Source organism: Helianthus annuus, chromosome 15 (genome assembly GCF_002127325.2).
Source record: "Helianthus annuus cultivar XRQ/B chromosome 15, HanXRQr2.0-SUNRISE, whole genome shotgun sequence".
NCBI lineage: Eukaryota > Viridiplantae > Streptophyta > Magnoliopsida > Asterales > Asteraceae > Helianthus > Helianthus annuus.
In genome coordinates, this window is record NC_035447.2 from 62,894,468 (window position 1) to 62,919,928 (window position 25,461).

Sequence of the window (25,461 nt, forward strand, 5' to 3'; positions counted from 1 at the left end):
AATTTGAGAGATTCTTGAGGGATTAGGGTTTTGAGCAAGAGAGCCCTTCTTGGCTCTGGTTGAAGTCGCAGACACACACGTATGTGTGTGTTTTGTTTATTAATTTGTTTAATAGAAACTTTAATTCAATTGTCCATGTCTAGTCCCTTCACTTTACACAAGTTATTTAATGGGTAGCTTAACCACATTAATTCTATTTTGTCAAGACATTAACTAACTAGGTTAATACTCCTAGTTACTTGGTGGGTTCCGGGAGCTAAAAACCCGTTTTATTTTAAGTCCCGTTGACTCGGGTTCTTATAAACTCAATTCCTTAATTCTTTGATTCGCTTGTATTTAAATTATTAGGATTTCTTATTAAATCCAAATATTTACCGGGTTATCTTTACTGCTAATGGTACTTTACCCGTCTTTTGGTATTAACGGAGTATGATTACCAAACCCGTTTTAGGGGTGTTACACCAAGTGACTTGGATTAAGACTTATGTTTAAGTACTTATGAGTCAATGGTAGATTGTTGGAGATCAAAGGTAATCAAGTTACGTTCCTTAAATGAATGATAAAATTTAGCTATGTGCTATATATAATAATTTGTGAGACCTTCCTAAATATTGATGTTTTAGGATTATGAATAAGTCTCATCATTTTGTCTTAACAAGGGATGAATGTTGCAAAGTGATATTATGATATCCTTAGGGCTGTGAAGAATCAGAATGATGCATCTTCTGTTCACATGCTAAAGTATTGTAGTCTAAAGCATGCTAGACTAGTACTTGGTTAATTATGGGTCTTGACGGAGACTAATTAACTCTAAACATTCAAATGTGTATGAACACAAAAAGAATTTGTGTATGGACAAAGTTGAGAGAGAATTTTCGTTCATTATAAGGAAATGAAATGTAACTTTTAAGAGTTTATTCGAAAAGCTAATGAGGAGAACTCATTGTCTAAGCTTATTCTAGATGCTAAATTAGAATTATTGGTGACAAACTTATGACAATGGCATGTGTTGCTTTGGTTAGCTCGGAAGCTTGTGTAAGCTAATGCAATATGAGTTAAATTCACTGATACAATAAGGTTGGTCTTGTTCAATCATATGTGTATAAATGTCGCCATAAGTGGTGTTACGGAAATGTTGATCAAATGGCAAGAAATGTGGGGGAGGAACCATTTAAGAAACAACCCTATAAGGGTATGTAGAAATGGTTCTCATTAACACATCTAAATGTTATCCAATAACACTTAAATGTGGGGGGTGTCTTGCATTTGTTTTTAGCAATAAGGATTTTGTAATCCAATCTAACATTGCAAATAGACGACTAAGTGGAGGACACAAAGGTCGTATTGTAAAATGGAGATGTGTTTGCCTTAAATGATACACGTAGCTTACGAAGACATATGTTATAACCAGATCAGATGGCCACTGAGGTTATAGTCTTAGAAGTTGACAATAAGCAAAATTAACTTACGAGTTAAGAACACATCATGACAACTGATCTCAAATACGCAAAGTTATTTGCTAATGTTATGGATCCAACAACCTGAGGGTTTATTAGAGATCAAGTTGTGGAATGGGACTGAAGCCCTTGAAAAATGAAGTTCATATGATGGAAACCTAACTCAGTAGACTGGAGATCCCAAGAATTGAGTTCAATAGGAAAACCTAATTGTATGAATAAGCGAGGTCACTGTGGGGGAATAACCCTACGCATTTAATAAGGTAGTTTATTATAAAGATTAATAAACTTCCTAGTCCATTCCTAAAAGTGACAAGTGTGAGGCTAAGCATAATATGTGGTAAATGATTTGGATAGATCATGATAACCACAATGCTTTTAATGATCTAAGGAGAATCACCTATGTTAGAGAGAAGTGGGGTCGCTTCGAATGGAATTGAGGGCACAATTCCTAGAGCTCTCGCAGAACCAGGAAAGTGTTCCACGACCATTATTGGACACGACTATGAGGAGATGACCCGGCTAGGGAGAGTCTTGTGTGAAGTGTATTGTCGTCTACACAAACGGCAGACGAGTTCAAAGACATCGAGATCTACTCAGAGCTAGTGGGCTAAGTGCATTTCATGAGCGAAGGTTCAAAGGATACACCTACCTATCGTATGCAAAACTCAACTGTCGAGGTTACATTGGAAATTTTAAGTGTTTTGAATGATCTCCATTCATGTGGGGGATTGTTGGAAATTTGGTAAATGGATATTAAATATATTTATAATTTAATGAAATTATAAATATTAATTAGAATATTCATGTGGTAAATAAAATAGTAACTCTTGAGTATTTAATTAGTTTTATTAGAGTTTTTAAGTCTCTAATTAAGTGACTAATTAAGTGAATAATTAAGTGAATCCTTTCACTTGTTCAAATAGTAGGTTATGAGTGTTCTTTTTTGTAACAAGAAGAATAGGGTATTGCTTGATACATGAAGAATACTAGAAGTAGTATGAACACTTGAACACCAACTAGAGAGATGAGTACTCTCTACTTGTTTCCACCACATGAGTTCAAACACTACAATTACCGGATGTAACCTTGGGCCGGTGAGCCATCTCCGGCAGTACAGACTGCTTCGGCTGTTGTACCCTGGGAGACAGACGCGTCATCTTTAGTAGAGGCGCGAAATCTGTTTTAAGGGAAGCGTGTTGAACACGTGCCTCAACCAAAATCGTCAACGTTTTAGTGTGCTCTTTGTTGCAGTCAAGGAGTATTTTTCAAGACTCAAGATGATGAATACTCGAGTCTAGGATGCTATCAAGTGCGCGTGAAGGACTCACCAGAGATGCGGCTTGAATCAAGATTGGTATATATAATTATATTTATATTCTTTTATTTAGTTATTGCAACCGGTATTGTACAATAATATTTCCTATGAATAACGAGAGTCTCGTTATGATATATTTTGTAATTATATTTTACAAAAGGTGAACCTATTTCCTACAAGTTGGAATAAGTGGCGAAAATGAAACTCATGTAACTTTTCGATATAATGTTTTCTTATCTGCATGTCAATAAGAAGTTTTTAAATTACAATGTTTTATAATCTGTGTTTATGATTTGAAATTTTTATACTTTATGTTTAAGATTTGAAATAATTACATAAAAATATAGTACGATATTATTAATTCAAAAATAAAAAAACATAGAAGATAAGTTGTCAACTTATAATATGATGAAAATGAAAATGTGTTATTAAATAGTTTATAGTTTGTATTATTTAATTTGTAAAATATTATGACCCGACTTATTTTAGTTAAGAAAATCATATCATTAAAAAGTGTACAAAGAATATTCGAGGCAAAAGGATAGTTAATTGAGCGTCACGTAATTGTTTTAATCGAAATCATTAAAGCGACAATGTTGAATTATTGTAGATAGGTATAATTATTTAGAATTAGAATTATACCATATTGTGATTTTTATATGTCAAATATAATGAAGAAAAGTTTGCCTATGTATTTATAGCCTAGTGACATCTTGAGAAGGGATAAGGTTTTGGGACTAATAGGTCTTAGGTTCGATTCTAATAAGGAGGATTTTTTCTATATTTATTGGTTTTCCTCCTGAATTGGTGTATATGCATTATGTCTAGTGAAGATAAATATGATCGGGTGGTTCTCCTGATGGCACAGTAATATTCCAATGGTCCGTCATCCAAATTTGTCGTTCAAAAAAATTATATACAAGCAAGTTTATAATATGTATTACATTAATATTTGTTTTATAATTAACTGATTCTTAAGATATATAAATAATAGACGATAAAAATAGTTTTACATATTCGTTAATATAATTTGTTATATTGAAAAACTTATCATACATCAATAACAAAAAAAATTCAATCACACATACATATATAAACGTATTCTAAGAAAATGCTTTTTTTTTATTTTATTGGCTCAAAACGCTTGAAATTATGTTGTATTATATGCTCTTATTTTTTCATAAAAAACTAAGTTTGTTACGTAAGGTTTTTAGGAGTTTTCTCATTAAAATATAAGTGTTATACCGTAATGGTTACGAGTATTAATTAAGAGCTGTTTGGCAACTTCTAAATGGTTAAGGGCTGAATCGGTAAGAGATCTGAACCATTAAGTGCTGAACCAGTAACAGATCTGAACCATTAAGAGGCAGTATAATGTTTAACTTTCAGATGCAAATGTCTGACCAATTCAGATTAGAGGTCTTAACCATTCAGTAAAAGTAATTGTATATTTTGTATAAAACTTAACCATTCAGAGTCAAATGTCTGAACCATTCAGACATCTGCTCACGAAACAAACAGTCTGAACCATTAAGTGCTGAACCAGTAAGAGGTCTGAACCATTAAGAACCTCATTAAGAGGTAAACAAACAGCCCCTTAGTCTTATTATAATCAGATTTAGTCGTATAGATTTTATGGGTTGTGTGAGATAGTTGTTTTTAAAGTAAATTCGAATATATTATAAAATATGAATATTATAATGTATCTTTTAAGTAATTTTATCATCAATAAGTCTGTTACTTTGATATATACAATTTGACATCATACGCTACATGTACTTCACTAAAAAAAAATATAATTATCATCGTACTCAGTAAATCCCACTAATAACAAAGATAAAGTACGGTCTGAGGAATGTAAGATGTAGATAACCTTACCTCTACCCTGTAGAAATAGAGAGACTGCTTCCAGTGAGACCCTCGACTCAATGGTAGTTTTGTATTAAACCTTAGACATAAGGCACATAACACTCGGCAGTTAACACAAAGGCCAATTAGTGCATGTACTACCTTGTTTTTCGGCTATCAACGCCACCACATGATGAATGATTAACCATCCTCCTCTTTTAAAATCATTTTCACGAAATTAGTTAACGTTGAAATTAGTGAATTTTCACTTTTACCTCCCGAGCGTCCACACATATATACAGTATATGCGCACACCTAAGTGGGGCGTAAAAAAAGTAAAAAATATAACACAAACTTTATTTCTTTAGAAGATACTCAGTTTGAACAACTGTTGTTACATCAATACATTCTTGTGGGATGTAGACAGTGGACATCCTGATATCTTTACTTATTAATGCAACTACTTTTTCTAGTGCGTCTCTGTCCTCACTTTTCCCGCCCTTTAATCAACCAATACCCACCATAATCTCCGGCATTCACCACCACCACCGATGGCATCACCGCAACCCCGTAGTAAACTCTCCAAAAGCTTTCAGAGAGTCATCACCTTCAGAAAACCAACAAAACCCCTCTCAAACAACGGTTTCTGTTTAAACCGTCCAAAAAACTCCGACAAGCATTTCATCAAACAATTGGTGGATGACGCCGAGACAAAGAATAGAGCGGCTATGGCGGCTTTCGTCGCCAAGCTTTTCGCCTCCGTTTCGTCGTTGAAAGCCGCATACGCTGAGCTACAGGCGGCGCAGTTTCCATACGATGGCGAAGGCGTAAAGCGCGCAGATCAATCTGTTGTGGATGAATTGAAAGAAATCTCCGAGTTAAAACGGAGTTTCATGAAGAAACAGATAGACGCGTCTCCACCTCACGTGACTCTGTTGCTCTCAGAGATCCAAGAGCAACAGAGTCTCATAAGAATGTACCAAGTCACAATAAGCAAAATGGAAAAGCAAGCCAAAACAATGAATGAAAAGATCAATTCGCTTCAGATAACATTATCTGAAGTGAATTCATCAAACAGAGTGATTGAAACAACGCTCGAGTCAGAGCATTGTTTCCCACTCTTGGATGGTATAGATCTGTCAGATCTAACCGTAACAAGCTTCACAGAAGTCTTGTACTACGCTTTAGCATCTGTACAAGACTTCGTGAAGCTCTTGTTACATGACATGCAAGTTGCAAGGTGGGATATCAATGCGGCTGTAAGATCAATAGACGTCGATGCATTGTTCCCAAAACCTAGCTACAAATGCTTCGCTTTCGAATCATACGTAGCTCGGGAGATTTTCGAAGGATTCAATGCTTCCGACGAAGAAGAAGCCGTTCATTTTAACATGTTCAATGAGTTCAAGAAGCTAAAATCATTATCAACTATGCATATATTAGAACAAAACCCTAGATCACCATTCGCCAAGTTCGCACGCGCCAAGTACATGCGCGTGGTGCATCCGAAAATGGAGTATTCGCTGTTTGGCAACTTGAGTCAACGGAAAACGTTGAACTCGTGGCAGTTTCCGGCGACCGGATTCTTCGGCGCGTTTGCGGAAATGGCACGGCGCGTGTGGCTTCTGCGGTGTTTGTTTTTGTCGTTTGATGAGGAGGTGAGTGTGTTTCGTGTGCGGAAAGGGTGTCGGTTTTCCGACTTATATATGGAAAGTGTGGTGGCGCGTGATGATGGTGAGTGGCGCGTGGGGTTTACGGTGGTTCCGGGGTTTAAGATTGGGAAACAGGTGGTGCAGAGTCAGGTGTATTTATCTCCGGCCGGTGATGATTCCGGTAGAAAAAGGGGTTAATGGGGTTTTGACTTTTGGTCAACGGTACAGGTTATAGGTGATTATACAATTTTTGTATTATACAATATAAGTTTTTGTTAAATTTTGTTTAATAAGATATTTTAGTTATCTGCTGTATCTGTGTGTATTTATTACGTATCTGTTTTAGATTTTTAAATTTTTAAGTTTTAGATCACAAATTGTTAAATAACTATTTTTTTTAGTGTACAATTAGCATTTTTATTTTGTAAAAGTAATAAGTTAATGATATATATAAAAAAGGAATTAAATGGTCAAAAAGCTAAAAAGAAATTGTATATGAGCGCATATAGTTATTTTACTCATTAAAGTCTTTCAAGTTTCAACTCACTTTTATATTTTGACGAGTATAGTTTTTTTTCTAAATAATAGGAGATCTTTATATTACTTTAACTTTTGATTTGATTTTACATTAACCTTTTTTCGTTATTTCAATTAAAAAAAATCATTGACTGAAATAACTGGTTTTATATTCAATAAAAAATATAAAATTTGTTTGCCCCAAATCTCACAAGCAAAGAAATTATGTTTAGAAACGTAAACACAAAGATAAACCCAATACCATCTATCCAAATCTTTTGTGAGGTGATAAAATTAATTAAAATCAAGTAGCTACCCAAAATCCATTATATTCTTAACGAATATATTGGTAAAATTATTTAAAATTACGCAGCTACCCAAAATTCATTATATTCTAAACGAATATATAGAAATGAAATTAGACGATACTCATCTGATTACAAGAATCACTTACTCGTATTAATAGCAAATATCTTAGGGTTTTCCCATTTTGTATTTCAGCTCCTTCCTAGCTATTTATATTTATATATAAACTGATTCGTCGTTAAAAAAAAAGTAATAGTTTTCTAATGGATGAGGTCAAAGCAAATTTGTCACAAACTAGGAATGATGAACCCTAAAATAGTTAATCGGTTGCTAATTCCATTTATCACTGTCACATCATCGTATATGTGACATCCATAAGCTCCACATTACAGCTTATCTAACAAGTCCATGATTAAACATGATGATAATTTAAATGAAACCATTAGTAAGACTTTGGAACATTTTTTATTGTCTTATATCTAGTTAGCATTATATATGTACGTTTATATAATTATCATAGTTATCTATTTAAATGTATTTATGTGTTTAATGATATTTAAATTAAAAAAAAAGCTAATAAATTGTGACAACCCGAAATTTCAAGGTCTTTCCTCTACACATCACTTGTTCATGATTCTGTTTCATAATTTGTTTTGTGTTGTAACATGTGCATTGTGTTGGAATGTTTAAAGTATTGTTACAATGTTACATGAAAACTAAGGAGTTGTTTAAGGGTTAGACTTAGCATGTTTATATTTAATTTGGATTGTGCACACACTTAGTCATGAAGAGCCCGAGCCGACGAAGAACTACAGTTCTTCGTCACGACCTTTGTTCGACGAAGAAGGTCTTCGTCACAAGCTCTGCTCGACGAAGGTTGGAGCTTCGTCATAAGAGGTACGCCGAGAGGGCCTTCGGCCCAATTGAAACCAGGCCCTGTTCGCATCTTATAAACATACATCTGTACGTAAAACCTAAGGACTTCATCAAACCCTAACACCCCTCCCCCTTCTCTCTCGGGCGACGGTATTCAAGTGTGTTCATCGAAGCCTCAATTCTTCGAGCATCATCTCCTTCTCTGATTCAAGTGTGCAACCTTAACACTCTCGGTTAGTATAGTTCATCGCTAGATTGATTCGTGTCTTTGTTATGATTGATTTTGTGTACTTGTATGCTAAAGTTCATTAGTATGAGATCTAAGTATGATTATGGGGCTTGTTTGTGATTGGGTGTCGCATGATGATTTGTTAAATAGATGATTAGAGCAAACTGTATTTCACTATGAGAGAATTACTAGTGATATTAATCGGAAGTTATGGTTTCAAGAAGTTGATGTCTGTTGATGAGGGGATTCACGAATGAGTTTGTATGATAAACAAACCTTGATGTGCCATAATGTAATTGATTTAATACTGAGTGATTGATGATGTTAATTCTCATGATAATTGATGATGTTAATTTGTATGATGATTGATGATGTTAAATGCTAAGGTAATTAGGGTTAGCAGGAATCACAACGATCTGTTAAGGATCAGCTAAGAAGGATTCCCGACGAAGAACCCAAGTCGACGAACAATGATTCTTCGTCGACTGGTCTCTGGCGAACAATTAAGGGTTCTTCGCCGCCATCACTTATTGACGAAGTCTGAATCTTCGCCGTGAAGGTTTCTTCGTCGTGAAGGATTCTTCCCCAACATTGATTCTTCTCCGTAGAGCATCCCATGAAGAATGGACTCTTCGTGGAGATGTTGTTAGCAAACAAACAGAACAGTTGTAACAATTTATATTGTTTATGACTTGTATGAGATTTGAATAATTGCTATCAGTTATGTGATGATCTTTGTTATGAATGCACACTATGATTATACGTGAACAATGTGAATGTAAACTGATTACGTGTACATGAACACCACAGGCTTTGACTGATTAAGTGTGAACAAGTAACTAGTCATACCGAGCAAACCAAGGTGAGTTCACTTCTTCCAAATACAAGCATGCGTCCGGTGGGGAAAATCAAACAGACAAACAAGTAAACGGGTTTTCATAAACCCACATCCTTGTAGAGGACGTGAGGCAGTTTTCACAAGCCCATATCCTTGCAGGGGATATGAGGCAGTTTTCAGTAAATGTTGATGTTGGATAATACACTCACTTTCTATCACTTAAGTCCCATCATACTATCGGGTTAGTTGCTTGTAGGGCAACGGGGTTATTAGTTGATAGCGCTATTAGGTTTGGCACCTTCACGACGTACCTGGATAGGACGTGCGTGAACTAATAACTTTAAAATCATGACCAATGTTTGATAGAGCATTGGAGAAGGGCAAAAAGGAGCCGTCTGCGGTATCAAGTTATTATCAACATAACATAAGTCAATACTTGGTACCAATCGGTTAAACAAACTGTGAACTCACCAGCGTTGTCTGATACACTTTTCTGTATGCTTGCTGGTCCTTAGGTACATTGTCATGGAACTTGCTGTCTGGGAAGCTGGAGTGGTCATGGGTCGTGACATTTGGAACCGCTTCTCGCTGTTGCATTGTTTTGAACATTATTCATTTAAACTTATTGAACAAACTTATTATGCTTCCGCTGAACATGTTTGATTTTCTAAACCGGTGTTGAGTTATACTATTTTATTTAATGGGAAAGTTCTATTTTCTTTATGGTTCAATATGATTAGTGGCTAGATACTGGTATGTCACACGCCTCACCTCGCGAGGGTTTTCGCTTGTAGTATTTTTGGAGGTGTGACATAAATTAGGTAAAGCTATGCATTATTTTACATCATGGAATTAAAAATAAGAAAAAAAAAATGGCAGGGGTACCCCAGCCGACAAGTAGAGCCTTATGAAGTGGATTTCATGTCTTATACAAATTATTCCTCGGAATTTCCTTTCTAATCATTTGTCATATTTTAATGATGCTTTCTTTCCTAACAAGTTTTCCAGAACATTCCCATCTATAATTAAACTCTACTCAATTATTTATTATTTACATAGAGTTATCATTTATCTATTTTCTTTAGAAATAGTTATAATTATAGTTTAAGTTTACCATCTAGTCTATCTCTATTCTGTACAAACAGTAACAAAGCTTGAGATTTCCGATCGGGAGCGAAAATGTATATACTCAAAAATTTCTATAAAACGGGTGGTCGAAACGTATATACTCAAAAATTTCTATATGAAAACTACATAATCTGCACTACTGAGCGAAAAGTTCGGGGGGTCGGCCGCCCTCTCCCGCCCCCACTATACTTCGCCAATGAGTACAAAAAACGTGTCAGGTTAAATATAATACGTTTTTAGGGTGGAGATACAATAGGAAGTTTATTTGGCTAGGAAGGCTAGGAAGTGATCTTGACCATCCATTAAGTTAATCAAGGGCTAAGATTAAATCAGGGAAATTGAAAGGAAGAAAAGAGACGCGTGAGTTTGTTCAAGGGCATTCTAGTCAATCCAAGCTAATAGTTTCTCTCTCCTCCAATTCCCCCCATTTTTTAAACGTTAATAACTCTTTCATACGACATTATTTTTCTATAAAAATTGCACCAAAAAAACGAGCGTTTTTTTGTCTTTAAAACAAGTATACTATTGCTATATTTAAAAAAAAAAATTAAAACCCAATTGCGTAAAACGCAATAGAAATCAGTTACGTAAAACGCAATGAAAAACAAACCTAAAAAATAACATTTTTCTAAAACGCAATGCACCAAAAATACAAAGAAATGACTTATTTGTAAAACGCAATGGCCAGAAAACACAAAGAAATGTCTTATTTGTAAAACGCAATGGCCAGAAAACACATAAAATGTGTTTTACCTAAAACGCAATGCACCAAAAACACATAAAAAGGTGTTTTACCTAAAACGCAATGCACCAAAAACACAAAGAAATGTCTTATTTGTAAAACGCAATGGCCAGAAAACACTTAAAATGTCTGTTTTCTAAAACGCAATGGACTGAAAACACATAAAAAAGTGTTTTACCTAAAACGCAATGCACAAAAAACACAAAGAAATGTCTTATTTGTAAAACGCAATGGCCAGAAAACACTTAAAAATGACTCATTCTAAAACGCAATGGACTGAAAACACCTAAAAAATGTGTTTTACCTAAAACGCAATGACTAAAAACACTTAAAAATGTGTTTTTTTCTAAAACGCAATAGCCAGAAACCACATAAAACTCTCTTATTTCTAAAACGCAATGGACACATAAAACTGTTTGTCACTGTGAACTGTCTGAATTGTCTACGAATTACTGTCTTCGAAATGAGCTCAACCCCAACCAGGGGCTCTGCCCCTTGGACCCCGCCAGGGGCTGCCGCCCCTGGGACCCCGCTACCAGGGGCTGCCGCCCCCGGACCCCCGCCAAGATCGTAAAACACAATGACTAAATAAAAAACCCAGATTGTGAAAATGAAATTAAAGAATTTCTTACATAGATCGAAGCCGATTTCTTCATCAATTGACGAAATTTGAATGATAGAAACTCTTATCAACGCTCGAATCGAACGAGTCGAGTGATTATCTCCTAAATCACCGGAAAAAACGAGATTTTTTTATGAAATTAAACTGGGTTTTCTTCAAAAAAAAAAGCTGAAGAACACGTTGATCGAGTTTTGAATCATTGATTGGTGATGAAAATTGCACTATAATGTAATGATTATTGAGATAGAAAGTGAAGAAATTGTTGAAGATGGTGGGTTTTGAAAATGATGGGTTTTAAAGTTACTGGGTTTTGAAAAAGGAAGAAGAAGGAGTTGGATTGACTAAAATACTCTTTTTCTTTATTTTAAATGTTGCCACATATCATAATCCTATGACTTCCTACCCTTACTAGCCAAAATTAACTTTCTATTTGATATTTTCTCTATAATATATATTCAAGTTACCTTACAGTTTTGATGTATCGTAACGCACAGATAAATTTACTAGATATATGAATATATTAATCACACGCACGCAAACTATAAAGAGTAGACTGAACTTTGCTTTGTATTCTTTATACTGTTTTATTATTATATATTTCTTTAGCCCTTTATCTTTTTGTTCACTTTGATGAGTTTTCTTCTCTTGTACTTTTGTTTCTTGGGATTGTTTAAAAACGTACTTCATCTTGCTTTCGGTGTTCCCCAATAAATATTTACAAAATATGTTTTGTCTTGCACAAACATATAAAATCAAATGAAATATAAAAACCTGCTAATAAATAAAAAGGTCATATGAAATATAATAAGACTAGAGGGTATGCCGGTATGGGGAGGCTCATCCCCATGAGGATGGGCCGTCACGTAGGCGTCATATCACCATCTCATGGAGAATGGGCCTCCATGCATTTTGAGGGGGGGTGGAGGATGAGCCTACCCCACCTATTATTTTATAATTTTCTAAGTTTTTTTTTGTAAACTTAATAAAAACTTCAGAGTTAATTACTATTTTCATCCCTATGGTTTGTCAAAAATCACTATTTCAGTCCATTAGTTTAAAAATTGCGATTTCAGTCCCTGTGGTTTCACTTTCATAACCATTTCAGTCCACCTCCGTTAACCCCATTAATTTATTCTGTTAAGTACACGTGAATTGACCATAACACCCTTATTAATAAAAAACAAAAAGATATCTAAATGAATTTTGAGAGTCCCACTTGGCCATAGCAAGGTTAAGAATGTCCTCGTCGTTACTCCCGCTAGCAGGACAAGTGTAAATTTGGTTATAATACCCGTTAAAAGTATTGATGGTTTTGCTCATTTTACGCCACTTGCCCGAGACGGATTCGACATCACGAGCCGGGCCATGCTCCATAATCCCGTTAAATCTTTCCGTTGTCGCCTTCCAAAAACTACTACCCGTTTGGTTGTTCCCTAAATTTAAAAAAAAAATAATGCATTAGTAAAAATAAAAAATAAATCTTTTTAAATTTAAATGAAAAATTAAACTTTGGTTCATACCGACTATCGGGCAAGTAGAGGACTTAACAAACGCCATTGCTAGCGCCTCCTCCTCTATTTTCATCCAAGATCTCGCCTTTGCTCTCGAACCGCTTTTTGGCGCGGTTTCGGGTACGGTTTCAACCTTCTTCCCCTTCCCCTTGTTTTTTTTTTTGCGCTTGAGCTCTTGCGGTGGCGATTCAGGGACGATTTCTTCATCATCATCGTCAACTTGAACCGGGGGTTGCGGTTGGGAAGTTGGCGGTTGCGATTGGAGTTGTTCAAACGAGTTGCGTTGCATGATTTGTTGGAGTGCTTGGTATTGTTCCATTTGTTGAACTTGAGACATTTGTGAGAAGGCGTTGGGTGTTTGTTGGAAACCCGAAAACGTAAATTGCGGAGCCCCCCATGAAGGATCCATAATCGGAGTGTAAGCGGGAGTCGAAAAAAAGTTAGGTTCGTTCGGGTTGGGGTTGTTTGGGTTGGGGTTGTTTGGGTTGAATGGATGCATGATTAGAGAAAATGGTAAAAAAGATAGAGAGTGTTTTTTTATTAAAAATTGATGAGAATGGGAGAAGAATGGGAGAATATTGTATAAAAATGGATAAGATAGAGGGTATTTATTTGAATTTAAAAAGGAATTTTTTTTTATTATAATCTAGCCGTTGTAACGGCTATATCATTCAAAAAGTGGCCCGTCTCATCCGACTGTGGGGAGTCGGTCTTGCCGAGCTGAGCCCAGGGGGCGGTGTGGGGGACCGTCTCCTGTCCTAGCCGGGTCTCAGCCGACCCCCTACCCACTAGTCTAACTTGCCAATAAATAAAAGGGTCGTAAAATGTGAGCTATAAATATGTTAATTTCATAAATACAAAATAGGTAATCATGAAGAAAAAAAAGAACTTTTGTAAAATAAAATCAAATATTAAAAATAAAAAAATATATAAATGCTAGCAACATATAAAAGTAACAAAAATGGCTCGAATGAATTCTTCAGAAGTCATACCTTAAAAAAGAGAAATACAAGAAAAAAGGAAGCGTTTAAATTATCTGTTAATCTTTTAATGGATAAGACTAGTATGCATTAACTCTATGGATACACGAAAATTTACTGTAAATTTGCAATAAAAAGAGCATCTTAAAAAAGGACTATTGAATACAAACTCTTTTTTTTTTAAAGAGGTACACTTAAGGATATTTCTAACCGGTTTAGTAGTTAGTATGTTCATATTACCAAGTTAGTATTAAAATCGTCCTTTACCTGGATTTTAACAAAGGACCTCAAGAGAAGTAAAGTTTCTCACATCCCCCTTAACTACTAGGCCAAAAGTTCATTGGTGAATACAAACTCTTAAAAGAAATGATTCTATTTAGACCGTGAGATATGGTGGGGCGGGGGTTTGGGGCATGGGTTGACACGTGGCTTGGGGGGGCTTCGCTGGGCTGACCCACATTGAAGACGGTATGGTGGGGCGGGGGTTTGGGGCGTGGCCAGCCCAAACCGCTATTTGAATATTTTTTAAAACAACAAATTTTATTTTTTTAATATTTTTAAATAAAGGAAATTACATAAAAAATTCCTAACGCTTATATTTGTTCTTTATCTCTTCTCTCATCTCCAAGATTAGTTGCAACTCGTCACCCTCTAGGTGATCAATGGGCTAGGATATAAATTTCAAAGAGTTAATTACACAAATGGGTCCTGTGTTTTATACCTAATTTCGCCTTTGGGTACTAACTATTTTTTTAACAGGTTTAGGTTCTATGGTTTCAATTTTGTAACACCTTTAAGTACTAACACCAAAATTAGTTAATTAATGACTAAAATACCCTTGCATTTTTTTAAGTTTATCAATGTAACACATTTGGGTACTAACACCTAATTTTATTTAAGTTTAAATCAATTTTACAAAATCTATTTATTTTTTTTATTTTCATCTTTTTATTACATCTCTTAATTAACATAAAATCTATTTATTTTTTTATTTTCATATTTTTATTAAATTTCTTATTTAACATAAAATCTACTTGTTACACCAGTATTTTTTTAAATAGATATTTTAAATAAAATCTACTAGCTATATAGTTTTATGTAAATTAAATTTCTTACTCGTTTTAAATAATGTAAACCTTACTCGTTTTCAATTTTGAGTTGAAATGATTGATAATAATAAATATCTTTCATGTAAAAAATTTAAGCCTTTTTTTAACTCGTTTTTTTTTTTGTTCATTTACATTTACTATTTTAGAAAGATATTTAATTTACATAAAACTATATAGCTAGGTATTTTAGATAAAACTAAAAAAAATAAGCCTTTTTTTAACTCGTTTTTTTGTAAAAAAATATTTAATTTACATAAAACTATATAGCTAGTAGATTTTACTGGTGCAACTAGTAGATTTTATGTAAATTAAATATCTTTCTAAAATAGTAAAATGTAAATGAACAAAAAAAAGAGTTAAAAATGGCTTGATTTTTTTTACATGAAAGATACTTATTATTATTATTATTATTATTATTATTATTATTATTATTATTATTATTATTATTATTATTATTACTATTATTATTATTATCATCAATCATATATATCCAAAATTGAAAACGAGTAAGGTTTACATTATTTAAAATGAGTAAGAAATTTAATTTACATAAAACTATATAGCTAGTAGATTTTATTTAAAAATCTATTTAAAAAAATACTGGTGTAACAAGTAGATTTTATGTTAAATAAGAAATTTAATAAAAATATGAAAATAAAAAAAATAAATAGACTTTATGTTAATTAAGAGATATAATAAAAAGATGAAAATAAAAAAATAAATAGATTTTGTAAAATTGATTTAAACTTAAATAAAATTAGATGTTAGTACCCAAATGTGTTACATTGATAAACTTAAAAAAATACAAGGGTATTTTAGTCATTAATTAACTAATTTTGGTGTTAGTACACAAAGGTGTTCCAAAATTGAAACCATAGAACCTAAACCTGTTAAAAACAAGTTAGTACCCAAAGGCGAAATTAGGTATAAACCACATGACCCATTTGTGTAATTAACTATATTTCAAATCATCTCGGTTTTGTTTCAGGGCATCTCTTGTCACACCCCAACTGATGGCGGAAACATCGGGATGAGACGTACAAACTGCTCAAAGACATCATAACACTAAATGTGACAATATAATTAAATTTCATTTATTAAAATTGCAAAGTTTCATACATTGTCATAAAAGGAAATAACAAACATTATACATAGTTTATTTCAAAAGTGGGTTTCTAGGCCATCCTATTCATTTCTTCAAATCTTGACTTCCTCATCCTGCAGTATGCATTTAAAATAAAGTCAACAAAACATGTTGGCGAGTATAAAAGTTTGAATATAGTATAATATGTTTGAAATAGTTTAACATGCTCAAATCCACGTGACTACATGATTTCATATTAACAGTTATACTCGTAACGATGATATCTATGTGTTCAAACCAAAGTTTAACGCAATTAACATAGCCTAACCCTAGAAGGGTGGTAAATGAGTAACATAGAATAAACCTAACAATACCCATAATATTATGGGAGGGGCGTTTCTCAACCTACAGCGCTGCCATTGTTAGGGGAGGCTTGCAAAGTTAATGAACACACAGTCATAAATGTTTAACAGTAGCATAACGTGATTAACATGAGTCAAATAGATTCACATGAAATGTGGATTGAGGGTGCAAAATTGTTTCACATAGTGTGTTTGATATAGAAATGCATACAGCACCCAAAATGTGATAAAAGAGAAAATGGGTCATGTATACTCACCTTAGGTTGCGTTGCGTTTTTCTTGGAAAAGATTAAGAACAAGGAATTGCCCAAGAAGATGTGCACAAGAGATTTACCCTATTAATTTTGAGGATTGTTAAATATTGGGAATTTAGAGATTATTTAAATAACAAGGCATTTATAAAAATAATATTAACATTTCTAAAATAACAATAATATGTCTCATATTTTGTATTTAATGAAATATATATGTCAATTTATTTATAAATAAGTGAGTAAAAATAAACACTGATTTTTATATACTATAAAAATAATATTTCTGATTTTACCAATGTATTATAAATATTATTACTAAAATTCTGGATTAGAATAATTTCCTGATTATTATGTACTTAAAAATAATAATTCTGGTATATATAAGTAAATATTATAGATTAATAATTCTGATTTAAAATAATAAATCTGATTATTATATATAAAATAATAATTCTAATCTAAATAAAATAGTAAATCTATTTATTACATAATAATTCTGATTTAGATAAAATAAAATAATAAATCTGATTATATAAAATAATAAATCGGATTAATAATTCGGATTTAAATAGTAAAATAATAATTCTGATTATTATATATATATATATATATATATAAAATGAAAATTCTGATTATTACAAAATAATAATTCTTAATATTTAAAATAATCTGATTATTATAATAATTCTGAATAAAATAATAAATCTGATTAAATAAAGAATAATAATTCAGATTTTAAATAATACTTTAAATAATAATTCTAAAAAAATAAATCTGATTTATTTTGTAAAAAAAAATTCTGATTATATATAAAAACCGAAGTAATAATTCTGTTTTAAAAGTTCAGATTTAGAAATAAATCTGTTTAATAATATTTCTGATAATATTAATATCTAATAATAATAATAATACTAATAGGTAATAATAATATTAATAATATTAACAATATTTATATTACTGTAATAGTAATATTAACACAAAACAAAGAAATCGAAATCCAAAAACGTAAAGCCGGAAAAGAAGAGGGTACCGGACTGTTGCAGACGGCGGTGGGTGGTGGTTTCCGGTGGTTCGCAGCGGCGAAGGTGGTGATCGGTGGTTCTCCGGCAAAGGTGAACGAAGACTCGAATCGGTTGCGGTTTGTTTCGGTTTGTTTCGGGTGTGAAGGAACGATCATGAAGGTTAGTCGGGTTTATATAGAAGTAGGACGTCGGTTACGAACATGAAGGGTCTCGGTTTTCCGGTAAACAAGCCAACAGTCGGAGAAGACGATAGGTTTAGGCGGTTATATTTGAATTTAGCGTATTTAATTAGCGGTTAAATATCATTCGGTTTCAAGATATGCCGGATGTGGCATGCCTGGCCGAGTGGTTAGTCGCTTGTTTGTTAAGTGCATGGTCCCGAGTTCGATCCTTGTTCCGCGCGGTTCAACCCCCCTTTTTTTACTAACATATATCCTGACTAACTGGGTTAGTCACTAACTGAGTTTTCTAACTCAGTTAGTGCTGCCCTTTGATAAAATTAACCTGGTTAGCTGATTTAACCAGGATTAGCTAACCAGGTTAGTTTAACTAACCAAAATGATCAAAAATCATAAAAATTTCAGTTTTAAATATTTATCTATTTAATTTTAATTATTAGTTTACTTATTTAAAATATTAATAAAATAATATAAAAATTATTTTAACCCAAATTTTGATATTTTTACCGAATTAACGTATAAATTCCCGATTTTTGTACGGTTTAGGGTAATCTCTTGGCAATGATGAATTTGAGAGCTGAGATTAAGATGTATTTTCACTGTTTTTACGTGTTTAACATAGTTTAACATGTTATCAATTGTTTTGACAATACATAGTATTCAAACACAAATATGAATAAAATAATGCACTTTCATTATGATTTCAAGTCTCGAGTACAATTTGGGAATAAAACCAAATACCACAAAGGTACAACTTACAAAAATAGAAAGTACAAGTAGACTTGCCAAAAATGGAAAGATCGAAAATACGAGGTGTCACAGTCTCCCCTACTTTAGGAGATTTCGTCCTCGAAATCTTAAAGAGAAAGGACTGAACGAAGAGTAAAGTAATGGTCACAACATGGATGTTGAGTGCGAGGAAGTAATAACGAGAAACGTAAAATCAACAGTGATGGACTTGCCATCAGAAATTTTGACTAGGAATGACTTGGGGAGTTTCGAGTGAGTACAGTTTAACATAGATTCAAATTTAACAAATACAAATCCTTACGCGAGTATCGAGGTAATAGGGTTGTTAAAGAAAAAGCGTACCATCAGTGACTTCGTTGTCGTCTTGGGTTTGCTGTCGTTCTTGATTCCATAGAGGACATTGTGGGCGAAGGTGTGTAGTGTCTCCACACTTGTAGCATGCGCGTACTTTGTTGACTGACTCTTGGTGTTGGAACTTTCGTTTCCTGCCTTCGCTGCCACTTGCTTGGGCTTCAGTGTTAGTGGTAATCTGGTTGGCTATCTTGGTGGATGTTGCAATTTGTTTATCGCGAACGCGATTGTTGTTTAGGCTAGCTGCTAGACGATAGACAGCCTCGATGTTGTCAAGTTTGGCTGCTTCGATGGTATCACGCATCGTAGGAGGCAACCCATTAATATATTTCCGAATGGTGCGTTCTGTGGTCAACACCAAATGAGGCACGATAAAACACAACTGCTTGAACCGGGTAGTGTATGCAAGGTTTTCATCTCCAATTTGTTTGAGAGTCCAGAACTCTTCTTCTAACTTCTGCTGCTCATGAGGAGGGCAGAATTCCTCCATCATAAGCTGTCTGAGCTCTTCCCAAGACAACGCGTAAGCTAGCTCATTGGATCGAATGTTTCTCTCGTTAGTCCACCAGTCTAGTGCCCTGGCTTGGAAAACACCAGTGGCACTTCGCACCTTGAGTTCCTCTGGACATTCACTATTTATGAACGTGACTTCCATGCTGTCAAACCATTCCAACATAGCTGTCACTCCATCCTTCCCAGTGAAAGTTTTAGGGTTACAGGCAGTGAAATGTTTGTAGTTGAACGAGACTGGTTTAGGCTGTACTACGTGAGAATCGCCAGAATGATTGGGAGTGCTGGAGGCTTGAATCTCAGACACTATCTTTGGCACGATTCTGGCAATCTGATTTGCCATGAACGTCAGCATTTTCTTTTTGGAGTTAGCCTTGGATTTTCTGGGAGAGTGAGAGTACTGACGAGATGACGACATCTAGAAATTCAAAACAAGGAATGGATGAGACTTTAATCATAATGTTTTTGTTTAGGAAAATTGATTTCATGTATGCATCACATAGCACATTGTTTTTCACATAATTTGTCAAATAGTTTCACATAGAATAACATAGCATTGCACATAGGATAACATGATGTTACACATAGAATATCATGTATGATGAAAGCAAGATAAATTTAGTTTGTTCATGAAGGAGTAATTATTAATTGTTTTAGATTGCGATAATAACGTGATTCGTGTTCCCAAACTTGAAATGAAGATAATGCTCAAATGTAAATCACATGATAATTGAGATAACATAAAAAGAGATTTATCATAAAAACATGGATTGTCACGGAACGTAACATAAGACTATTCCAAAGTGAATCGAAATCCTTTTCGAATTAAGGAGACGTGCTTTGGCCTAATAGACAAATACTCTCATCGAGAAGCGACTAACGATATTTGTCCTTCCAGTTACTACACGTCCTTAATCGATTGGGAAAATCGAAACTTTGGCGAGATTGAAAATCAAGGAATGGGACTAGTTAACAAGATGCGAGTTTCACCTCTAACTTGATAACATCGTACCCTGATGTGGTTGGTACTCATCCAAAGATGAGGGTCCACTAGAATATGAAATGGAAACTCCCATCAAGGTATGGATGTCACTCCTAACTTGAGGGTAGATTTCGTGCAAAAATCAAATTTAAGCTGAATGAAAATCATCACCAAATATGGGAATCACCCCTATTTTGATGACTCATTTCGATTGTGTTACATGAGTGTCTTCACAGCTTCCATGTGTGTATTGTGTTAGCCTTAGGAAAGGCTTGTATATTAGAAGTCCAAAAGAATAGAGGGAAACAAGGAAGAGAGAAGGGAATATTGTCTTAAACAGCAAATAAATGAGAAAGCTCCAAAAGTATAGACTAGGCAAAGCAAGGCATTCCTAATTCCCTATAGTTATGGCTCTGATACCAATCTGTCACACCCCAACCGATGGCGGAAACATCGGGATGAGACGTACAAACTGCTCAAAGACATCATAACACTAAATGTGACAATATAATTAAATTTCATTTATTAAAATTGCAAAGTTTCATACATTGTCATAAAAGGAAATAACAAACATTAAACATAGTTTATTTCAAAAGTGGGTTTCTAGGCCATCATATTCATTTCTTCAAATCTTGACTTCCTCATCTTGCAGTATGCATTTAAAATAAAGTCAACAAAACATGTTGGCGAGTATACAAGTTTGAATATAGTATAATATGTTTGAAATAGTTTAACATGCTCAAATCCACGTGACTACATGATTTCATATTAACAGTTATACTCGTAACGATGATATCTATGTGTTCAAACCAAAGTTTAACGCAATTAACATAGCCTAACCCTAGAAGGGTGGTAAATGAGTAACATAGAATAAACCTAACAATACCCATAATATTATGGGAGGGGCGTTTCTCAACCTACAGCGCTGCCATTGTTAGGGGAGGCTTGCAAAGTTAATGAACACACAGTCATAAATGTTTAACAGTAGCATAACGTGGTTAACATGAGTCAAATAGATTCACATGAAATGTGGATTGAGGGTGCAAAAATGTTTCACATAGTGTGTTTGATATAGAAATGCATACAGCACCCAAAATGGGATAAAATAGAAAATGGGTCATGTATACTCACCTTAGGTTGCGTTGCGTTTTTCTTGGAAAAGATTAAGAACAAGGAATTGCCCAAGAAGATGTGCACAAGAGATTTACCCTATTAATTTTGAGGATTGTTAAATATTGGGAATTTAGAGATTATTTAAATAACAAGGCATTTATAAAAATAATATTAACATTTCTAAAATAACAATCATATGTCTCATATTTTGTATTTAATGAAATATATATGTCAATTTATTTATAAATAAGTGATTAAAAATAAATACTGATTTTTATATACTATTAAAATAATATTTCTGATTTTACCAATGTATTATAAATATTATTACTAAAATTCTGGATTATAACATTTTCCTGATTATTATGTACTTAAAAATAATAATTCTGATATATATAAGTAAATATTATAGATTAATAATTCTGATTTAAAATAATAAATCTGATTATTATATATAAAATAATAATTCTAATCTAAATAAAATAGTAAATCTATTTATTACATAGTAATTCTGATTTAGATAAAATAAAATAATAAATCTGATTATATAAAACAATAAATCTGATTAATAATTCGGATTTAAATAGTAAAATAATAATTCTGATTATTATATATATATATATATATATATATATATATATATAAAATGAAAATTCTGATTATTACAAAATAATAATTCTGAATATTTAAAATAATCTGATTATTATAATAATTCTGAATAAAATAATAAATCTGATTAAATAAAGAATAATAATTCAGATTTTAAATAATACTTTAAATAATAATTCTAAAAAAATAAATCTGATTTATTTTGTAAAAAAAAATTCTGATTATATATAAAAACGGAAGTAATAATTCTGTTTTAAAAGTTCAGATTTAGAAATAAATCTGTTTAATAATATTTCTGATAATATTAATATCTAATAATAATAATAATACTAATAGGTAATAATAATATTAATAATATTAACAATATTTATATTACTGTAATAGTAATATTAACACAAAACAAAGAAATCGAAATCCAAAAACGTAAAGCCGGAAAAGAAGAGGGTACCGGACTGTTGCAGACGGCGGTGGGTGGTGGTTTCCGGTGGTTCGCAGCGGCGAAGGTGGTGATCGGTGGTTCTCCGGCAAAGGTGAACGAAGACTCGAATCGGTTGCGGTTTGTTTCGGTTTGTTTCGGGTGTGAAGGAACGATCATGAAGGTTAGTCGGGTTTATATAGAAGTAGGACGTCGGTTACGAACATGAAGGGTCTCGGTTTTCCGGTAAACAAGCCAACAGTCGGAGAAGACGATCGGTTTTGGCGGTTATATTTGAATTTAGCGTATTTAATTAGCGGTTAAATATCATTCGGTTTCAAGATATGCCGGATGTGGCATGCCCGGCCGAGTGGTTAGTCGCTTGTTTGTTAAGTGCATGGTCCCGAGTTCGATCCTTGTTCCGCGCGGTTCAACCCCCCTTTTTTTACTAACATATATCCTGACTAACTGGGTTAGTCACTAACTGAGTTTTCTAACTCAGTTAGTGCTGCCCTTTGATAAAATTAACCTGGTTAGCTGATTTAACCAGGATTAGCTAACCAGGTTAGTTTAACTAACCAAAATGATCAAAAATCATAAAAATTTCAGTTTTAAATATTTATCTATTTAATTTTAATTATTAGTTTACTTATTTAAAATATTAATAAAATAATATAAAAATTATTTTAACCCAAATTTTGATATTTTTACCGAATTAACGTATAAATTCCCGATTTTTGTACGGTTTAGGGTAATCTCTTGGCAATGATGAATTTGAGAGCTGAGATTAAGATGTATTTTCACTGTTTTTACGTGTTTAACATAGTTTAACATGTTATCAATTGTTTTGACAATACATAGTATTCAAACACAAATATGAATAAAATAATGCACTTTCATTATGATTTCAAGTCTCGAGTACAATTTGGGAATAAAACCAAATACCACAAAGGTACAACTTACAAAAATAGAAAGTACAAGTAGACTTGCCAAAAATGGAAAGATCGAAAATACGAGGTGTCACAGTCTCCCCTACTTTAGGAGATTTCGTCCTCGAAATCTTAAAGAGAAAGGACTGAACGAAGAGTAAAGTAATGGTCACAACATGGATGTTGAGTGCGAGGAAGTAATAACGAGAAACGTAAAATCAACAGTGATGGACTTGCCATCAGAAATTTTGACTAGGAATGACTTGGGGAGTTTCGAGTGAGTACAGTTTAACATAGATTCAAATTTAACAAATACAAATCCTTACGCGAGTATCGAGGTAATAGGGTTGTTAAAGAAAAAGCGTACCATCAGTGACTTCGTTGTCGTCTTGGGTTTGCTGTCGTTCTTGATTCCATAGAGGACATTGTGGGCGAAGGTGTGTAGTGTCTCCACACTTGTAGCATGCGCGTACTTTGTTGACTGACTCTTGGTGTTGGAACTTTCGTTTCCTGCCTTCGCTGCCACTTGCTTGGGCTTCAGTGTTAGTGGTAATCTGGTTGGCTATCTTGGTGGATGTTGCAATTTGTTTATCGCGAACGCGATTGTTGTTTAGGCTAGCTGCTAGACGATAGACAGCCTCGATGTTGTCAAGTTTGGCTGCTTCGATGGTATCACGCATCGTAGGAGGCAACCCATTAATATATTTCCGAATGGTGCGTTCTGTGGTCAACACCAAATGAGGCACGATAAAACACAACTGCTTGAACCGGGTAGTGTATGCAAGGTTTTCATCTCCAATTTGTTTGAGAGTCCAGAACTCTTCTTCTAACTTCTGCTGCTCATGAGGAGGGCAGAATTCCTCCATCATAAGCTGTCTGAGCTCTTCCCAAGACAACGCGTAAGCTAGCTCATTGGATCGAATGTTTCTCTCGTTAGTCCACCAGTCTAGTGCCCTGGCTTGGAAAACACCAGTGGCACTTCGCACCTTGAGTTCCTCTGGACATTCACTATTTATGAACGTGACTTCCATGCTGTCAAACCATTCCAACATAGCTGTCACTCCATCCTTCCCAGTGAAAGTTTTAGGGTTACAGGCAGTGAAGTGTTTGTAGTTGAACGAGACTGGTTTAGGTTGTACTACGTGAGAATCGCCAGAATGATTGGGAGTGCTGGAGGCTTGAATCTCAGACACTATCTTTGGCACGATTCTGGCAATCTGATTTGCCATGAACGTCAGCATTTTCTTTTTGGAGTTAGCCTTGGATTTTCTGGGAGAGTGAGAGTACTGACGAGATGACGACATCTAGAAATTCAAAACAAGGAATGGATGAGACTTTAATCATAATGTTTTTGTTTAGGAAAATTGATTTCATGTATGCATCACATAGCACATTGTTTTTCACATAATTTGTCAAATAGTTTCACATAGAATAACATAGCATTGCACATAGGATAACATGATGTTACACATAGAATATCATGTATGATGAAAGCAAGATAAATTTAGTTTGTTCATGAAGGAGTAATTATTAATTGTTTTAGATTGCGATAATAACGTGATTCGTGTTCCCAAACTTGAAATGAAGATAATGCTCAAATGTAAATCACATGATAATTGAGATAACATAAAAAGAGATTTATCATAAAAACATGGATTGTCACGGAACGTAACATAAGACTATTCCAAAGTGAATCGAAATCCTTTTCGAATTAAGGAGACGTGCTTTGGCCTAATAGACAAATACTCTCATCGAGAAGCGACTAACGA

The 25,461-nt window shown here is 33.7% G+C and overlaps 3 protein-coding genes across 3 annotated transcripts; 1 reads left to right on the forward strand and 2 right to left on the reverse strand.

Moving 5' to 3' along the window:
* The first annotated feature begins 5,008 nt into the window (after window positions 1–5,008).
* On the forward strand, window positions 5,009–6,588 carry LOC110923385 (protein GRAVITROPIC IN THE LIGHT 1). Its single transcript, XM_022167491.2, has one exon. The coding sequence runs from the start codon at window positions 5,175–5,177 to the stop codon at window positions 6,471–6,473; it is 1,299 nt and encodes a 432-aa protein (XP_022023183.1). The 5' UTR covers window positions 5,009–5,174; the 3' UTR covers window positions 6,474–6,588.
* A 12,520-nt stretch (window positions 6,589–19,108) lies between these two features.
* On the reverse strand, window positions 19,109–20,062 carry LOC110897464. Its single transcript, XM_022144216.1, has one exon. The coding sequence runs from the start codon at window positions 20,060–20,062 to the stop codon at window positions 19,109–19,111; it is 954 nt and encodes a 317-aa protein (XP_021999908.1).
* A 3,980-nt stretch (window positions 20,063–24,042) lies between these two features.
* LOC110897455 lies at window positions 24,043–24,996 on the reverse strand. Its single transcript, XM_022144205.1, has one exon. The coding sequence runs from the start codon at window positions 24,994–24,996 to the stop codon at window positions 24,043–24,045; it is 954 nt and encodes a 317-aa protein (XP_021999897.1).
* Between the last annotated feature and the right edge of the window lie 465 nt (window positions 24,997–25,461).